The 20585-nt window shown below is 46.0% G+C and overlaps 1 protein-coding gene across 1 annotated transcript in view; it reads left to right on the forward strand.

Moving 5' to 3' along the window:
• The window catches only part of LOC144499958 (F-box/WD repeat-containing protein 7-like), a 231951-nt gene that overhangs the window by 198932 nt on the left and 12434 nt on the right, over positions 1–20585 (forward strand). The window contains exons 8-10 of the mRNA XM_078222687.1: positions 12323–12459; positions 16336–16449; positions 18294–18475. Coding sequence (XP_078078813.1) covers positions 12323–12459; positions 16336–16449; positions 18294–18475 — 433 coding nt within the window. The remainder of the gene's footprint in view (positions 1–12322; positions 12460–16335; positions 16450–18293; positions 18476–20585) is intronic.

A 20585-nucleotide genomic window follows, 5' to 3' on the forward strand; every position in this document is an offset into this window, starting at 1 on the left:
AGTCTAGTACGGCCCCCTCCCTGGTTGGATTGTCAACATACTGTATCAAAAAGCCCTCCTGGACACATCTAACAAATTGCTCTCTATCCGAGCCCCTGGTTGTAAGGGAGTCCCAGTCCATATGGGGGAAGTTCAAGTTACCCATCACAACTCCACTGATAGAATCATTGAAAGTTTTAGAAACATAGAAAAACTACAGCACAAAACAGGCCCTTCGGCCCCACAAGTTGTGCCGAACATTTCCCTACCTTTTAGGCCTACCTATAACCCTCCATCCTATTAAGTCCCATGTACTCATCCAGGAGTCTCTCAAAAGACCCTATTGAGTTTGCCTCCACCACCACTGACGGCAGCCGATTCCACTCGCCCACCACCCTCTGTGTGAAAAACTTCCCCCTAACATCTCCCCTGTACCTACTCCCCAGCACCTTAAACCTGTGTCCTCTCGTAGCAGCCATTTCCACCCTGGGAAAAAGCCTCTGACAGTCCACCCAATCTATGCCTCTCAACATCTTATACGCCTCTATTAGGTCTCCTCTCATCCTACGTCTTTCCAAGGAGAAAAGACCGAGCTCCCTCAGCCTATCCTCATAAGGCATGCCACTCAATCCAGGCAACATCCTTGTACATCTCCTCTGCACCCTTTCAATCTTTTCCACATCCTTCCTGTAATGAGGCGACCAGAACTGAGCACAGTACTCCAAGTGGGGTCTGACGAGGGTCTTATATAGCTGCATCATTATCCCCGGACTCCTAAACTCAATCCCTCGATTGATAAAGGCCAGCACACCATACGCCTTCTTAACCACCTCCTCCACCTGCGGGGCCGATTTTAGAGTCCTATGGACCCAGACCCCAAAGTCCTTCTGATCCTCTACAGTACTGAGAGTCTTTCCCTTTATATTGTACTCCTTCATCCCATTTGACCTGCCAAAATGGACCACTACGCATTTATCTGGGTTGAAGTCCATCTGCCACTTCTCCGCCCAGTCTTGCATCCTATCTATGTCCCTCTGTAACTTCTGACATCCCTCCAGATTATCCACAACCCCACCAACCTTCGTGTCGTCGGCAAACTTACCAACCCATCCCTCCACTTCCTCATCCAGGTCATTTATGAAAATGACAAACAGCAAGGGTCCCAGAACAGATCCGTGGGGCACACCTCTGGTGACCAACCTCCATTTAGAAAAAGACCCATCTATACCCACTCTCTGCCTCCTTCGGGCAAGCCAGTTCTGGATCCACAGGGCAGCAGCCCCTTGCATCCCATGCCCCCTCACTTTTTCGGGAAGCCTTGCATGGGGGACCTTATCGAACGCCTTGCTAAAATCCATATAAACCGCATCTACCGCTTTCCCTTCGTCAATGTGTTTAGTCACATTTTCGAAGAACTCCACCAGGCTCGTAAGGCACGATCTGCCTTTGACAAAGCCATGCTGAGTATTCTTGAGCATACTAAACCCCTCTCAATGCTCATAAATTCTGTCCCTCAGGATCTTCTCCATCAGCTTACCAACCACTGAGGTTAGACTCACCGGTCGGTAATTTCCTGGGCTATCCCTATTCCCCTTCTTGAAAATAGGAACCACATCCCGCAATCCTCCAGCACCTCCCCCGTCTCCATCGACGACGCAAAGATCATCGCCAGAGGCTCTGCAATCTCTTCCCTCTCCTCCCACAGTAACCTGGGGTACATCCCATCCGGACCTGGCGACTTATCTATATTGATGCCATTCAAAGATTCCAGCACATCCTCTTTGTTAAATTCCGTATACTCAATCTTTTCAGTCCACCGCAAGTCCGCAGTACATCCACTCAGGTCCTTCTCCTCTGTGAAAACTGAGGCAAAATACTCATTAAGCACCTCTGCCATTTCTACTGGTTCCGTACAGATTTTCCCGCCTTCACCTTTTATAGGCCCGATTCCTTCATGTCTCATCCTTTTACTCTTCACATATTTATAGAACGCCTCAGGGTTTTCCTTAATCCTACCTGCCAAGGCCTTCTCGCACAGAAAGAGGCCACTTGGCTCTTTGTGCCTGAATCGGCCAGAAACTGAGCCAGCTACCCAGAATTTGGTCCACAGCACTTGAGACACCTATCCAGACACCTTGTAAATAGGTTGAGGGCTTCTGCTTCTACTGCCCTTTCAGGCAAAATGTTCCAGACGCCTACAATCCTCTGGTGAAAAATGTTTTCGACATCTCCCCTCTATTCTTTTTAACTGTTACTTTAAATCAATATTCCCAGTCACTGACCTGTCTACCAAAGTAAATAGACCCTTCCCATCCACTTTTTCCAGGCTCCTCACAATTTTGTGCATCTCCATCTAATCTCCCCTCAGCCTCCTCTGTTCCACCCTATCCAATCTTTCCTCATAGCTGCAGTATTCTAGTCCTCGCAAAAAGCGTGTAAATCTCATCTGTTCCCACTCTAGTGCAGTTACATTCGTTCTGTAATGAGGTGACCAAAACTGCACACACTACTCGAGTTGTGGTCTAACTAATGTTTTATGTAGTCCCAATAATATCGCTAAATAATTTTAGATAAGATTTGCAGTGGATGTATTGATTGCGGTTTTGTGGAAGAGAGTTCTGAGCTTTTGCAGGCTTTGAGTGTGGAAGTGTTTTCTGATTTCATTATGAGATATACAGCACAGAAACAGGTCCTTTGGCCCTACTCCTCCATGCTGACCAGGCTTCCTAAAATGAACCAGTCCCATTTAGAGTCATAGAGGTTTACAGCATGGAAACAGGCCCTTCGGCCCAACTTGTCCATGCCGCCCTTTTTTTGTTTAAACCCCAAAGCAAATCCCAATTGCCTGCGTTTGGCCCATATCCCTCTAAACCCATCTTACCCATGTAACTATCAATGCTTTTTGAAAGACGATATTGTACCCGCCTCTACTACTACCTCTGGCAGCTTGTTCCAGACACTCACCACCCTCTGTGTGAAAAAATGCCCCTCTGGACACTTTTGTATCTCTCCCCTCTCGCCTTAAACCTATGCCCTCTAGTTTTAGACTCCCCTACCTTTGGGAAAAGATATTGACTATCTACCTTGTCTATGCCCCTCATTATTTTATAGACCTCTATAAGGTCACCCCTCAGCCTCCTACGCTCCAGAGAAAAAAGTCCCAGTCTATCCAGCCTCTCCTTATAACTCAATCCATCAAGTCCCGGTAGCATCCTAGTACAAAGAACAATACAGCACAGGAACAGGCCCTTCGGCCCTCCAAGCCTGTACCGATCATGTGTTCCTAACTAGACCATCCATTTGTATCCCTCTATTCCCAGTCTGTTCATGTGGCTATCTAGATAAGTCTTAAATGATCCTTGCGTGTCTGCCTCAACCACCTTGCTTGGCAGTGCATTCCAGGCCCCCACCACCCTCTGTGTAAAATATGTCCCCCGCATATCTGTATTGAACCTTGCTCCCCCTTGCCTTGAACTTGTGACCCCTTGTGTTTGTCATTTCTGACCTGGGAAAAAGCTTTCAACTGTTCACCCTATCTATGCCCTTCATAATTTTATAAACTTCTATTAGGTCGCCCCTCAACCTCCGTCTTTCCAGGGAGAACAACCCTAGTTTACTCAATCTTTCCTCATAGCTAATACCCTCCATACCAGGCAACATCCTGGTAAACCTTTTCTGCACTCTCTAAAGCCTCCTTATCCTTCTGGTAGTGTGGCGACCAGAACTGGACGCAGTCTTCCAAATGTGGGCTAACCAACATTGTATAGAACTGCAACATCTCATGCCAACTTTTATACTCTATGCCCCGTCCAATAAAGGCAAGCATACCATATGCCTTCTTCACCACCTTTTCCACCTGTACTGCCACCTTTTAAGGATCTGTGGACTTGCACACCCAGATCCCTCTGTGTGTCTATACACCTGATGGTTCTGCCATTTATTGTATAGCTCCCCCCTGCATTAGTTCTACCAAAATGCATCACTTTGCATTGATCTGGATTAAATTCCATCTGCCATTTCTCTGCCCAATTTTCCAGCCTATCTATATCCTGCTGTATTCTCTGACAATGTCTATCACTATCCGCAACTCCTGCAATCTTTGTGTCGTCCGCAAAGTTAGTAATCAGACCAGCTACATCATCTTCCAAATCATTTATATATATCACAAACAGCAGAGGTCCCAGTACAGAGCCCTGCGGAACACCACTAGTCACAGACCTCCAATCAGAAAAAGACCCCTCCACTGTTACCCTCTGTCTACTATGGCTAAGGCAGTTCTGTACCCATCTAGCTAGTTCACATTTGATCCCGTGAGATTTAAATCTTTTCTGCACTCTATCTAGTTTAATAATATCCTTTTTATAATAAGGTGACCAGAATTGCACACAGTATCCCAAGTGTGGCCTTACCAATGTCTTGTACAACTTCAACAAGACGTCCTAACTCCTGTATTCGATGTTCTGACCGATGAAACCAAGTATGCCGAATGCCTTCTTCACCACTCTGTCCACCGGTGACTCCACTTTCAAGTAGCTATAAACATGTACCCCTGTGTTTTGCCTGTCTTTGGTCCATATCCCTCTAAACCTTCCTTAACCATGTATCTGTTCAAAAGTATTTTAAATAGAACCTTAGTTAGGCCGCACTTGGAATATAGTGTTCAATTCTGGTCGCCACACTACCAGAAAGATGTGGAGGCTTTGGAAAGGATACAGAAATGATTTACCATGATGTTGCCTGGTATGGAGGGCATTAGCTTTGAGGAGAGGTTGGAGAAACTTGGTTTGTTCTCACTGGAATGACGGAGGTTGAGGGGCGACCTGATCGAAGTCTCCATGATTATGAGAGACATGGACAGAGTGGATAGTCAGAAGCTTTTTCTCAGGGTGGAAGAGTCAATTACTAGGGGGCATAGGTTTAAGGTGCGAGGGGCAAGGTTTAAAGGAGATGCACGAGGCAGATTTTTTACAGAGGGTGGTGGGTGCCTGGAACTCGCTGCCGGGGGAGGTAGTGGAAGCGGATACGATAGTGACTTTTAAGGGGCATCTTGACAAATACATGAATAGGATGGGAATAGAGGGATATGGTTCCCAGCAGGATAGGGGTTTTTTAGTTCAGACGGGCAGAATGTTTGGTGCAGGTTTGGAAGGCCGAAGGGCCTGTTCCTGTGCTGTAATTTTCTTTGTTCTTGGAATGTGTGGCTTAGGAGTTGGTGCAGGAGGAAGAGTTTTAGATTCCTGGACCACTTGGACCTGTTTTTGGGGAAGGTGGGACCTCTACAAGCAGGAAGGTCTACATCTGAACCAGAGCGGGACTAACATTTTTGCTGGTGGGGTTGCAAGAGTTTAAACTAGTTTGGCATATAATGCTATCTTTTTGTTTAAGAAGGGCTGCAGAGAAAAGCCTGGGAAGTACAGGCCGTTGAGCCTCACATCTGTAGTTGGTAAGTTAGAAGGTATTTTGAGAGGATCTACAGGCAATTAGAGACACGAGGACTGGTTAGGGACAGTCAACGTGGCTTTGAGAGTGAAAAATTATGTCTCTCAAATTTGATTGAGTTTTTGAAGGGGTAACCAAGAAGGTAGATGAGAGCAGTGCAGTTGATGTTGTCTACATGGACTTTAGCAAGCCCTTTGACAAGGTACCACATGGCACAGAGAGAGTAGGAAAGAACTCAAACGGGGAGTTAGAAGGGCAAAAGGAGGTCACGAAATGTTCTTGGCAGACAGGATTAAGGAGAATCCTCAGGCATTTTATTCATATGTCAGGAACAAAAGAGTTGTCAGGGAAAAAGTCGGACCTCTCAGGGACAAAGGAGGGGAATTATGCTTAGAACCCAAGGGAATAGGGGAGATCCTAAATGAATACTTTGCATCGGTATTCACAAAGGAGAGGGACTTGCTGACTGGGAGTGTATCAGAGGGAGGTGTTGACCCGTTAGAGAGAATCTCCATTACAAGGGAGGAAGTGTTAAGGTTTTTTAGGGAACATTAAAACTGACAAATCCCCAGGGCCTGATGGCATCTATCCTAGACTGCTCAGGGAGACGAGAGATGAAATTGCTGGGCCTCTGACGGAAATCTTTGTCTCTTCATTGGACACAGGTGAGGTCCCTGAGGATTGGAGGATAGCGAATGTGGTACCATTATTTAAGAAGGGTAGCAGGGATAACCCGGATAATTAGAAGCCAGTGAGCTTGATGTCCGTGGTAGGGAAGTTGTTGGAGAGGATTCTTCGAGACAGGATGTATGTGCATTTAGAACGGAACAATCTCATTAGTGACAGACACCATGGTTTTGTAAGAGGGAGGTCGTGCCTTGCAAATTTGGTGGAGTTTTTTGAGGAAGTGACAAAAACGGTTGACGAAGGAAGGGTCGTGGATGTCGTCTACATGGATTTCAGTAAGGCATTTGACAAAGTCCCACATGGCAGGTTGGCTAAGAAGGTTAAGGCTCATGGGATACAAGGAGAGGTGGCCAGATGGGTAGAAAACTGGCTTGGCCACAGGAGACAGAGGGTAACAGTCGAAGAGTCTTTTTCCGGCTGGAGGTCTGTGACCAGTGGTGTTCCGCAGGGCTCTGTACTGGGACCTCTGCTATTTGTGATATATATAAATGATTTGGAAGAAGGTGTAACTGGTGTTATCAGCAAGTTTGCGGATGACACGAAGATGGCTGGACTTGCGGATAGCAATGAACATTGTCGGACAATACAGCAGGATATAGATAGGCTGGAAAATTGGGCGGAGAAATGGCAGATGGAATTTAACCCAGATAAATGCGAAGTGATGCATTTTGGAAGAACTAATGTAGGGGGGAGTTATACAATAAATGGCAGAGCCATCAAGAGTATAGAAACACAGAGGGACCTAGGTGTGCAAGTCCACAAATCCTTGAAGGTGGCAACACAGGTGGAGGTGGTGGTGAAGAAGGCATATGGTATGCTTGCCTTTATAGGACGGGGTATAGAGTATAAAAGCTGGAGTCTGATGTTACAACAGTATAGAACGCTGGTTAGGCCACATTTGGAGTACTGCGTCCAGTTCTGGTCGCCGCACTACCAAAAGGACGTGGCGGCTTTAGAGAGAGTGCAGAGAAGGTTTACCAGGATGTTGCCTGGTATGGAGGGTCTTAGCTATGAGGAGAGATTGGGTAAACTGGGCTTGTTCTCCCTGGAAAGACAGAGTATGAGGGGAGACCTAATAGAGGTGTACAAAATTATGAAGGGTATAGATAGGGTTAACAGTGGGAAGCTTTTTCCCAGGTCGGAGGTGACGATCACGAGGGGTCACGGGCTCAAGGTGAGAGGGGCGAAGTATAACTCAGATATCAGAGGGACGTTTTTTACAGAGTGGTGGGGGCCTGGAATGCGCTGCCAAGTAGGGTGGTGGAGGCAGGCTCGCTGGCATCGTTTAAGACTTACCTGGATAGTCACATGAGCATTCTGGGAATGGAGGGATACAAACGATTGGTCTAGTTGGACCAACGAGCGGCACAGGTTTGGAGGGTCGAAGGGTCTGTTTCCTGTGCTGTACTGTTCTTTGTTGGTAGGTTGTTGCACAAATTAAATCTCTCAGGATCCAGAGTGAGGTAGCCAAATGGATACAAAATTGGCTTGATGATAGAAGCCAGAGGGTGGTTGTGGAGGGTTGTTTTTCAAACTGGAGGCCTGTGACCAGCAGTGTGCCTCACAGATCGGTGCTGGGCCCACTATTATTTGTCATTTATATTAATGATTTGGAGGAGAATTTAGTAGGCTTGATTAGTATGTTTGCAGATGACACCAAGATTGGTGGCACAGTGGACAGTGAAGAAGGTTATCTTGGATTGCAACAGGATCTTGATCAGTTGGGCCAGTGGGCTGACAAATGGCAGATGGAGTTTCATTTAGATAAATGTGAGGTGAAGCATTTTAGTAGATTGAACCAGGGCAGGACTTACTCAGTTAATGGTAGGGTGTTGGGGAGAGTTACAGAACAAAGAGATCTCGGGGTACATGTTCATAGCTCCTTGAAAGTGGAGTCACAGGTGGACAGAGTGGTGAAGAAGGCATTCGGCATGCTTGGTTTCATCGGTCAGAACATTGAATACAGGAGTTGGAATGTCTTGTTAAAGTTGTAGAAGACATTGGTAAGGCCACACTTGGAATACAATGCAATTCTGGTCACCCTATTATAGAAAGGATATTATTAAACTAGAAAGAGTGCAGAAGAGATTTACTAGGATGCTACTGGGACTTGATGGTTTGAGTTATAAGGAGAGGCTGGATAGACTGAGACTTTTTTCTCTGGAGCGTAGGAGGCTGAGGCGTGATCTTATAGAGGTCCATAAAATAATGAGGGGCACAGATCAGCTAGATAGTCAATATATTTTCCCAAAGGTAGGGGAGACTAAAACTAGAGGGGATAGTTTCACGGTGAGAGGGGAGAGATACAAAAGTGCTCAGAGGGGCAATTTTTTCACACAGAGGGTGGTGAGTGTCTGGAACAAGCTGCCAGAGGTAGTAGTAGAGGCGGGGACAATTTTGTCTTTTAAAAGGCATTTAGATAGTTACATGGGTACGATGGGTATAGAGGGATACGGGCCAAATGCGGGTAATTGGGATTAGCTTGGGGGTTTTTAAAAAATAAGGGCGGCATGGACAAGTTGGGCCGAAGGGCCTGTTTCCGTGCTGTAAACCTCTATGACTGTAAATGTATCTGGTTGTCTAATATTCTTCAAGGAACAAAAGCCACCCATCCTTATCCAGCCTGACAGCAGTTTATTACGGACAGCCTTTGTTCACGTTGCAGCCAGTATTACCTGAATCTCAAATCTCTGCAGCATTTTTGTTTCTCCCTTTGCAGTACAATTTTGAACTCAATCGTATGATGATTGTTATTAGAGAAACCATATCTGGGCATAAATAAGATATTCTCTACCTTTCTGATACGTGGCAGTCAGCATAACCCAATCGATATTCTTGCTCAAATTCACATGTTTTAACTACTCTGCTTTTGCTACATGCTTGTCTAATCTCTGCATTTATACAATCTCTGTGTACAACTCCCACTAATCTATAATCCCTTTCTATTTCTTAATTCTATCCATTGTGTCTCCACTACCTCTCGGCTCTCATTATATTCTCATTGTTGAAATTATTTCATCTTCACCCAACAAGGTTGCTCCTCCTTTGCCAGAGTATGTTTGTATTGATTTGTGATAACTGGCACTTGGAGTTTTCTTTTTTTACAGTGACAGAGCTCCGCTCAGTGCCTGTCCTCAGCAGTGCAGCTAATCCAACTCCAAAAAGAGTTGAGACACGGCCATGGTTCTGCCACAAAAGTATTGGCACCGTTGCTTTCTCCGCCCCTTCACACTACTCCCTCCCTTTCTTAAACCTCACGTAGCTCATTCGGATCTCAATTTTTCATGTTTCACCATAAACAGCACATTGTAGCTGAGATGTCTCGCTGCTACGTCGCTAATTTATGTACCAGGGCAAAGCAACTAGTTGACGCCACATCCAACACTTTCAGCATTCACTGCCTCCACCATCGGCCACGGGCAGCTGTGTTCCACCTATAAGGTGCTTGCAAGTTCCTCTTCAAATTACACACCATCCTGACTTGGGGTTTTTGTAGCCTCTCCATCATCTTTACTGTGTCAAAGGTAACTCCGGGTATTGTCACTGGGCTACTAATCCAGAGACCCAGGCAATGCTCTGGGAACAGGGTTCAAATTCCACCATGGCAGATGGTTAAATTTGAATTCCATATAAATCTGGAATTAAAAGTCTAATGATCATGAAACCATTGTAAAAACCTATCTGGTTCACTCATGTCCCTTTAGGGAAGGAAATCTGTCGTCCTTACCTGCTCTGACCTATCTGTGACTCCAGACCCACAGAAATGTGATTAACTCTCAAATGCCCTCTGGAATGGAGGGCTGTTAGGGCCGGGCAAATTATCCTGACCCACCCAGCGATGCTCACATCCTGTAACATTAATTTTTTTTTTAAATCTGGAAACTCCCTCCATCCACACAGCGGAGGACATGTTTGATTGGTACTTGATTGATATGCCTTTCACAAATATTTAATTCCTCCACCAGCGATGCACTGTGTACCATCTACAAGATGCACTGCTGGTATTTGTCAAGGCTCCTTAGGCAGCAGATACCTGGGAGCACCACCACCTGAAGGTTCCCCTCCAGGCCACTCATCATCCTGACTTGGAAATATATCCCCATTCCTTCAGTGTTGCTGGGTCAAATCCTGGAACTCCCTCCCTAACAGCACTGTGGGTGCACCTACACCTCGGGGATTGCAGCGATTCAAGAAGGCAGCTCACCACCACCTTCTCAAGGGCAACTAAGGATGGGCAATAAATGCTGGCCAGCCAGTGACGCCCACATCCTGTAAGCGAACAAAAAGAAAAACGCCAGCAACATTCCCATCCATAAATAAATGGAAGAAAGCTCTGCCTATTGGGAAATCAGGATGAGCTCTGCTCCAGGCTCCCTCTTTCTACCCCCCCCCCCTCTTTTTTTTTTGCACCATTTACCAGAGGAGATGATGCTGCTAAGTGCTGCTAATGCTCCTGATTTAATATTGTGGCTGTGTGCCCTGCATACCAGGTATTGTTTTCAATCTAAAGTTATTGATTTTTTAATATAGATTATAATTATTCAAGGCATGAAAAAATTGAATCAACATGGATGTGAGCCATTGTGTAATAGCTTGCATTATCCATCATGTTTGTCAGAATGTCGGATCTAGTCTCTCAGCTCTGCTTTAATTTGCTAAGTGTTCAGACCTGTGTCCGCTCAAAGCTGCCAGTGGGCTCATAGTCTCTGATGAAATGAAATCCCAGCTGCACTCAGGCAATTGGAGGGTAATTTTCCAGAGATTCTAAGTAGAAATAATGTCAGTCTAGTAGATGATTGATCCTTTCTGCCAAGCCAGTCTGTTAAAAGACTGCTTCATCTGATAGGCGTGTTGTCCTGCGCCACACAGTCTGCACTGAGTTTGCTGATTTTTTGCTGGGGCACAGGCCTGGGCTCCGGCAGATGAAAATTAGGCACCTCCTTTTGTCGATTGGATTTATTGGAGCCTCTGCTGTAAAACAAGTCTGTGTGATGGGTCAGGTTGTAATTCTCCACAGTACAGAACACGTACTGTCCATGGGGAACAGAAAGTTAGCTGAGATATCAGGAAGAAAATAAAGGAACACTTGGAATTCTGTACCATTTTTCACAACCTCAGGAAGTCCCAAAGCACTTTACAGCAAAGAGGTACTTCTGAATTGTTGTCACTGTTTTAGCATCAATGTGGTTACAAAGGGCTGTGTTTCAGTCGGCCGAATGCCCTTTAATGGACTCAGCTTGTTCTTATTTTCAATTAGACAGTGATGGGTTGCATTCCATATGATATTTAAACAAAATTAGACAGGAGGGAGAAATCAGTCTCTGATTGAACACAGATTTCAGACCATTAATGTCATCAAGGAATCCTTTTTTCATCTTGCCTGTATCTATGTTACAGTTGAGTTAACTGGTTACAAACCAGCACAGAGCTTAATGATGGGCATTCGGGGATCTTCTGCAAAAATATAAACCTAACAAATCTGGCATGAGTGGATGGTGGTCCTCCCTGCACTTAGCATCTCAGCACCTGTTTATCCTTCCTCTCGCCCTCGCAGGCACACATGCACTTTTTGTTTTCTATGGAAAGACAGGGTTCAAGGGGAGCTATTTAAAGTTTTTGAAATGAGGGGGAAAAATTGAGAGAAGTGATGTGTGTCTGATTTCTTCCTTGTGGTGCATAAGCAAATATTCAGGCACACCTGTTAGAAATAAGGGAGAGAGCTGGGGTAGGACATGACTTTGGAACTTCAACAGAAGGACTGAGTTATGAAATGGACTGGGCGAAAAGGTATGTAAGTGGAGAGGTGCTAGGGAGGAAACATGCAGAGAGACAGTGACATTGGGAGAAGTGGTGGTAAAGTTGCATGTGAGGGAGTGGAAAGTACAGTTGTAGGAATTGAAGGCAGTTAACCTTTTGGGGACAATCTTGTTGGGCCTTCATATAGCCAGGGATGGGGGAAGGTAGAAAAACACGTGGTTGTAAATGTAAAGTAAGTGCCTGTATTGGCAGGGGAGAAAGAGGTGGTCGAGCTGGGCTTCTGGCACTTACTTCCTATTGCCCCATCACAAGACAGAATTGTGGGGGGTGCGGGCTGGAGAAGGAGTCTTCAGCCTGAGTGAATCAACAGAAGATGCACAGGATGGGACAAACATAAATGTAAGAACTGTTTGAGCGGAGACTAAAGGATTTTCCCTTGGTCTGTTTCTGCCTTATCCAGTGATCGAGGAACCCCTGTACCTCCGGCGACGCAGGATGCTCAGCACTGGTTTCATGTACAGTCCATGGAAATCCGCCTTCATGCGGCAGCACAAGATTGACACAAACTGGCGTTCTGGAGAGATCAAACCTGCAAAGGTAAGACTGGAGTAGCTGGCGTAGAGGTTTGGTGTAGCCAAAAGATTCACAGCATCCTGGCCCGGTTTAAAGGGGATATTCTAACAAACAAACCTGTCCGTGGCCTTTTAGATGAGATTATTTTACTGATGGTTCCAGTTTGTAAAGAATCAGAGGATCCATGCAGTGCAGAAGGAGGCCATTTGGCTCATCGAGCCTGCACCGACTCTCCAACAGAGCATCCTACCCAGGCCCTGTCCCCGTGATCTCATGTATTTACTCCACTAACTACCCTAACCTATGCATCTTAGCGCAATTTATCATGGCCAATCCACTTAACTGCGCATCTTTGGATGTGATTTAGGAAATGCCCAAATCTCTGTTTGTAATCTCCCTAGAACAGAAAGTTGTTACCTCGGGCATTGTGACAGAAGGTGAGGAATGCAGACTTGACACTAAGAGACATGCCTTCATTGTGTTGTGATTTTAAATCATTCAACGGTGAAAATTGAGGAACATTAGAACGTAATAGGACTGGGAATGGACTGTTCTATAGTGTCCGAGCGAGACACAACTATCTTCAACTGCTTTAGCAATCATCTTCCTTCCATCATAAGGTCAGAAGTGAGAATGTTCGCTAATGATTGCACAATGTTCAGCACCATTCGCAACTCCTCAGATGCTGAAGCAGTTCATGTCCAAATGCAGCAAGATCTGGACAATATCTAGGCTTGGGCTGACAAGTAGCATGTGTGACACACAAGTGTCGGGAATGGCCATCTCTAACAGGAGAGAATCTATCACCCCTTGACATTCAATGGTGTTACCATCACTGAATCCCCCACTATCAACATCCTGGGGTTATCATCAAGAAACTGAACTGGACTAACCTTATAGTTATTGTGTCTACCAGAGCAGGTCAAAGGTTAGGAATCCTGCGGCAAGTAACTCCCCTCCTGACTCCCCAAAGCCTGTTCACCATCGACAAGGCACAAGTCAGGAGTGTGATGGAATACTCCCCACTTGCCTGGATGGGTGCAGCTCCAACAACACACGAAGCTTGACACAACCCAGGATAAAGCAGCCCACTTGATTGCTATCCTTTCCACAAACATCCAATCCCTCCATCATCGGGGGTCGGTTTAAGACAGAGTTGAGGAGGAACTTCTTCTCCCAGAGGGTGGTGAATCTCTGGAATTCTCTGCCCACTGAGGTGGTGGAGGCTACCTCGCTGAATATGTTTAAAGCGCGGATGGATGGATTCCTGATCGGTAAGGGAATTAAGGGTTATGGGGATCAGGCGGGTAAGTGGTACTGATCCACGTCAGATCAGCCATGATCTTATTGAATGGCGGGGCAGGCTCGAGGGGCTAGATGGCCTACTCCTGCTCCTATTTCTTATGTTCTTATCAGCGCACAGTGGCAGCTGTGTGTACCATCTACAAGATGCGCGGCAGGAACCAAGGCTACTTAGGCAGCACTTTCAAACCCAACGACTACCATCTAGAAGGACAAGAACAGTAGATACCTGGGAACACCACCACCTGGTGATTCCCCTCCAAGTCACTCACCATCCTGACTTGGAAATATGTCCTGATGAAGGAGCAGTGCTCCCGAAAGCTTGTAATTTCAAATAAAACTGTTGGACTTTAACCTGATGTTGTGGGACTTCTCACTGTGCCCACCCCAGTCCAACGCAGGCATCTCCACGTGCAAATGTATGCAAATATATCATCATTCCTTCACTGTCACTGGGTCAAAATCCTGGAACTCCCTCCCTAACAGCCCTGTGGGTGTACCTACAGCACATGGACTGCAGCGATTCAAGAAAGCAGCTGTATTTCACCCAATCCCCACATCCTTTCTTGATTCACAGGGTCCAAAAGTATATGGATCTCTGTTTTGAATATACTCAATAACTGAATAGCCACGCATTCACAACCGCCGCATGAATAAATCTTTCCTGATAATCCTAAATGGCTGTCACTTTTCGTCCTTCACTGTCGCTGGGTCAGATTCCTGGAACCCCCTCCCTAACAGCACTGTGGCTGTACCTACATCACGTGGACAGCAGTGATTCAAGAAGGCAGCTCACCATCACCTTCTCGAGGGTAATTAGAGATGGGTAATAAATGCTGGTCTAGCCAGCGACACCCACGTCCCATGAACAAATAAATTGCAAATCATTCTTCTAAAATCCAGAGCGTCTAGGCCCACTCTATTCAATTTATCATGAAAAAAGCGTTTAAATAGTGTAGTTAGGGTTTGTTTTCGATGGGGATGTACAGATTAGTATGGTTTGTTTTTTAACAGTGGGTAATACTGCAATTAGCATCCTTCCTGAATCCCAAGGTTAATGCTGCTGAGAGTCTGCCCTTGAGTCACTGCAGCCTTTTAGTGGCTTGATGTAACTGTGGAAAATGCTTCAAGTATTGAGTTAGGCTTGTTATGTTATTGGAGTTGCCCCTGTGTTGGAATAGGCAGCATTGGAAGGAGCTTATTCTTGCTAGTTGTGTTTAATGCTGAGCTTTCATAATTATTTCTCTGGCAGTGGTCCACAAGTTATCAGCGTTACTGAATTCATTGACCTCTTGATCCCAATGGGCAGCTTTGAGCCTCTGGTGTGCGAGTTTCATGCCACAACCATGGAGTCAAAAACCATAAATATCAAAGATTGAGGAAGGATAATTGTCTCAGGGCAAAAGGTGATCTGTACAGATTTATCCTCCTCTTCCTGCGAGGGCACTTTGTTTTACTGAGACATCTTCCTGTAGTCCTTTACAGCAATTCATTGTAAGAAGAATTTTCAAACATTATGATGCCATAACAGAGCACCTTATAAATGCAAGATTGTCTTTATTTCACACTACTCCAAACGTTCACTGAACTGAGCACAGTGTGATTCTGAACCATAAAGATATCATAGGTTAATACTAGCATATGACCAAGGAGTAGGCCATTTGGCCCCTCGAGCCTGTACTGCCATTTAATAAGGTCATGGCTTATCTGCTGGTAACCTCAAATCTGCATCCCACCTGCCCCTGATGACATGTCACCCACTCGCTTACCAAGAAGCTATCCACCTCTGCCTTAAAAAAAAATTCAGACTCTTCTTCCGCCACCACCTCAGGAAGAGCGTTCCAAAGACTCCCAGCCCTCGGAGAAAAATAAATCACCTCATCTCCAGTTTAAATGGGAACCCCCTTTACTTTCATTACCCAGAGAGGGTACATGAAGTGACAAAGCTGTGTTTACCTGGTCACACCCTGCCTTCTCAGTTTGGAGATGGGACTAATTACTCAGGCCTGCCTTTCTGCAGATCCAATATCACATGAACTGGGGCATTACAGCTGGGTTGGACAATGAGAGCACTCTGGGTTCCTGCTCCCGATGGTTAGCCAGTCAGTTCTTCTGGAAAATGTGCTTCTGGAGTTATCAATTGAGAACAGTTGTGAAGCTGCTACTTGAGGCAAATTGGTGAAAAATAGAAATCTGAGTTGATACCAGCAGCTTTTCGGGAACTGGATCCAATAGGGATAAATATTCTCAAGTATGAAAAGAAATTGGGTGATGGGGAGAGAGCACTGCAATGGGATTTGTTTTGCTGTCTCCAGCAAGGAGCCCGCACAGATATGATGGTCCGAATAGCTATGCAATGTTTTAACAAAGAGATTGGGAAAAATCTGTGGATGGAGGACTTGTTGATGTGCTGGAGCTTAATATTATGGACAAGAGTTTTTAATCTCAATTTATATGAAGGGCAGATAACGATGTCTGCCTTGACTGCATTGTGAAATTTAATGGGGTGTAAATAGTATTTAATAAAGTGAAGAGATTTAATATTCTGGATTGGGGTGCTCCTAACAACTAAATGGATGATTTTCTTTGTGTTTCCAGGTGCTGAAAGGTCATGATGATCATGTCATTACCTGTCTGCAGTTCTCAGGAAACCGCATTCTGAGTGGTTCAGATGACAACACGCTCAAAGTGTGGTCTGCGATAACAGGCGAGGTATGCATCTTGCTGTCTGGCTAGCCATCCCTTACCACACCCCAGCCTACCGCTCTGTCCTTTCCTCCATGCCCCCCACTCCCCTGGTCTGTCTGCCATGTCTCTTCTCCCCACCCCTACCCCCTCACGCCTCTGTGTGCCTCTTTCCACCAACAATCCCCACCTGTGCTGTAATGTTCTATGTTCTATCTCCCGGCCTGTCTCATTTCCTGCTTCTGTCTGTCTCTGCCCCCGCTCACTCTGTCAAATTGCTGGAGTCCATGCCTGCTTTTTACTGGAGAGTGTTTAAGGTTTCCACTGAATGGTCAGATGTGTGAATCTGAATGACTGCATTGCTGTGATAATAGGGAGCAGGTGGCCTCATCTTTCCAGGTAATTTATTGTAACTCAGTTGCCTCCATTGAAGGAAGGAATTGTAAAGCTGAAGTTATGATGTTCCTGCCCCACTGTGTGCAGCCTTGTTCGGCAATGGGTTTGTGCCAGATTACACACAACCTTCACACACACAATGTAGGCACGTGTCCTGTTTTGGCAATCTGTCTGTAGCGAGAAAAGAATTAAGATTCTCCTTTTCCGTTCTGTAGAATGGAATCTCTTTCCCAGGAAATTATTAACATAAATGATCAGGTTGTTGTGTGAAAGCTCTGCTGATTGATTGCTGAAATATCTGAAGGTTGCCCAGAAACCCAAATAACATTGCCCCTGTGCTCCCCTCTCCAGCTGTTGGTAGATTGCAGTGCACATGGGGACATTGCTGGCTCTACACTGAGCTGGAATCCACCCTGTGTAATACAGCACACTCCACTCTGATTGAAAGCTTGTGGATGTGTACCCCACTAAAACCCTGAGCTCCTCACCAAGGTGGTGAATGGAGCCTGGTCTGGCCTGCGGCGCGGTCTGGCCCCGGGGCAGCGGGGCGCGGTCTGGCCCCGGGGCAGCGGGTCTGGCGTCTGTCGCGCTGCAGAGCTTCCAATATAATGTGTACCTGATCCAAACATTTCGGTGGAATTGCAAAATTGAAAGAACACAGTTCTCCCAGTCTCCTGGACTCATTTCTTTATCAGCCAATAAATGCTTAGCTGTGCTAATGTCCCCTTACCAAATCAGGAAGGAGGACAGTCGACCCATTGTATGTGCTGGATGATAAAGAGCTAGCAGATGTGATTACTCGGTTTATAACTCTGTCAGTTACAACACTTCAGCTGCATATCCGAGTTTTGTTTCGAGTGTCGTGAGAGTCTTTACCTCTCCCACCCTTTCAGTCAGGGAATTTCAGACCCCAACCATCCTCTGGGTGATACAATTACTGTTCAACTCCCTCTAATCATCTTCCAATTACTTGACATCACTGCCTCATGGCTATTGAGTTCTGCCTGTACAAATAGATCCTTCCAATCCACTCTATCCAGGCTCCCTGTAATTTTCTACACCTCGATGATATCTCCCCTCAACCTCCTCTGCTCTAGTGTAAACAACCCCAGCCTATCCAGTCCCTTCTCCGTCTCAGTCAGTAAAGCAAAGTAATGAAGATTTGTCCCCTGAGCTCCCACCTCTACCTCCCGAACTGAATGGATATGCACTCCAAGCTTCCTCAGCGCTTCCCTGCTGTTTATCGTGTACTTTGTTGCCTTGTTCTCCAATTCTCCAGACTGAATTCCATTTGCAACTTTCCAGTTTACTGGCCCGTTGTCTGGGTAACTATCACCACAAAGTCATGCATTTTGAAAAGAAGCATGATAAAACCGTGTAAATGCAAGGCTGTCTTTTCTGTTGGTGATATTGTTGGTCATTTCCACTGTTTTGCTGTGGGTTGTTTTTGAACCTGTTGTTGGCCTGTTTTGCAGTGCGTGCAGACACTGGTCGGACACACAGGTGGAGTTTGGTCTTCACAGATGAGGGGGAATATAGTGATCAGCGGCTCGACAGACCGGACCCTGAAGGTGTGGAATGCAGAAACGGGCGAATGTATTCACACGCTCTATGGACACGCCTCCACTGTACGGTGTATGCACCTCCATGGCAACAAGTAAGGCAATCTCTGGATAAATGGTGCACAAAGCAACTTTACATGTTGTAATTTCTCCTGGTTACCCTATTATAGAAAGGATATTATTAAACTAGAAAGAGTGCAGAAAAGATTTCCTGGGATGCTACTGGGACTTGATGGATTGAGTTAGAAGGAGAGGCTGAATAGACTGGAACTTTTTTCCCTGGAGCGTAGGAGGCTGAGGGGTGATTTTATAGAGGTCTATAAAATAATGAGGGGCACAGATCAGCTAGATAGTCAATATCTTTTCCCAAAGGTAGGGGAGTCTAAAACTAGAGGGCATAGGTTTAAGGTGAGAGGGGAGAGATACAAAAGGATCCAGAGGGGCAATTTTTTCACACACAGGGTGGTGAGTGTCTGGAACAAGCTGCCAGAGGTAGTAGGAGAGGCAGGTACAATTTTGTCTTTTAAAAAGCAATTAGACAGTTACATGGGTGAGATGGGTATAGAGGGATATGGGCCAAACATGGGCAATTGGGGCTAGTTTTGGGGTTTTTAAAAACAAGGGCGGCATGGACAAGTTGGGCCAAAGGGCCTGTTTCCATGATGTAAACCTCTATGACTCTATGGCAGGGGGAGGGGACCCAGAATGTCAGCAGAATAGGGACATAGTATAACGTAGAAAAGCAATCAGGTCAGAGAGAATATAGCGGGAATAAGTTTCAAGAGAGTAAGACGAGGCTGGAGGGCCTCTACTTTAATGCCAGGAGTATTAAAGGTAAAATGGATGAGTTAAGGGTGAGGATTGACACATGTAATTATAGAACATAGAACATAGAACATAGAAAGCCACAGCACAAACAGGCCCTTCGGCCCACAAGTTGCGCCGATCACATCCCCACCTCTAGGCCTATCTATAGCCCTCAATCCCATTAAATCCCATGTACTCATCCAGAAGTCTCTTAAAAGACCCCAACGAGTTTGCCTCCACCACCACCGACGTCAGCCGATTCCACTCACCCACCACCCTCTGAGTGAAAAACTTACCCCTGACATCCCCCCTGTACCTACCCCCCAGCACCTTAAACCTGTGTCCTCTCGTAGCAACCATTTCAGCCCTTGGAAATAGCCTCTGAGAGTCCACCCTATCCAGACCCCTCAACATCTTGTAAACCTCTATCAGGTCACCTCTCATCCTTCGTCTCTCCAGGGAGAAGAGACCAAGCTCCCTCAACCTATCCTCATAAGGCATGCCCCCCAATCCAGGCAACATCCTTGTAAATCTCCTCTGCACCCTTTCAATGGCTTCAACATCTTTCCTGTAATGAGGTGACCAGAACTGCGCGCAGTACTCCAAGTGGGGTCTAACCAGGGTCCTATAAAGCTGCAGCATTATCTCCCGACTCCTAAACTCAATCCCTCGATTAATGAAGGCTAGTACGCCATACGCCTTCTTGACCGCATCCTCCACCTGCGAGGCCGATTTAAGAGTCCTATGGACCCGGACCCCAAGGTCCTTCTGATCCTCTACACTGCTAAGAATGGTACCCTTCATTTTATACTGCTGCTTCATCCCATTGGATCTGCCAAAATGGATCACTACACACTTATCCGGGTTGAAGTCCATCTGCCACTTCTCCGCCCAGTCTTGCATTCTATCTATGTCTCGCTGCAACTTCTGACATCCCTCCAAACTATCCACAACACCACCTACCTTGGTGTCGTCAGCAAACTTACCAACCCATCCCTCCACTTCCTCATCCAGGTCATTTATGAAAATGACAAACAGCAAGGGTCCCAGAACAGATCCCTGGGGCACTCCACTGGTCACTGACCTCCATGCAGAGAAAGACCCCTCCACAGCCACTCTCTGCCTTCTGCAGGCAAGCCAGTTCTGGATCCACAAGGCAACAGCCCCTTGGATCCCATGCCCTCTCACTTTCTCAAGAAGTCTTGCATGGGGGACCTTATCGAACGCTTTGCTGAAGTCCATATAGACCACATCCACCGCTCTTCCTTCGTCAATGTGCTTGGTCACATTTTCAAAGAACTCAACCAGGCTCGTAAGGCACGACCTGCCCCTGACAAAGCCGTGCTGACTACTTTTGATCATACTAAACTTCTCTAGATGATCATAAATCCTGTCTCT

The sequence above is a fragment of the Mustelus asterias genome, chromosome 10 (assembly GCF_964213995.1).
Source record: "Mustelus asterias chromosome 10, sMusAst1.hap1.1, whole genome shotgun sequence".
Classification (NCBI taxonomy): Eukaryota; Metazoa; Chordata; class Chondrichthyes; order Carcharhiniformes; family Triakidae; genus Mustelus; species Mustelus asterias.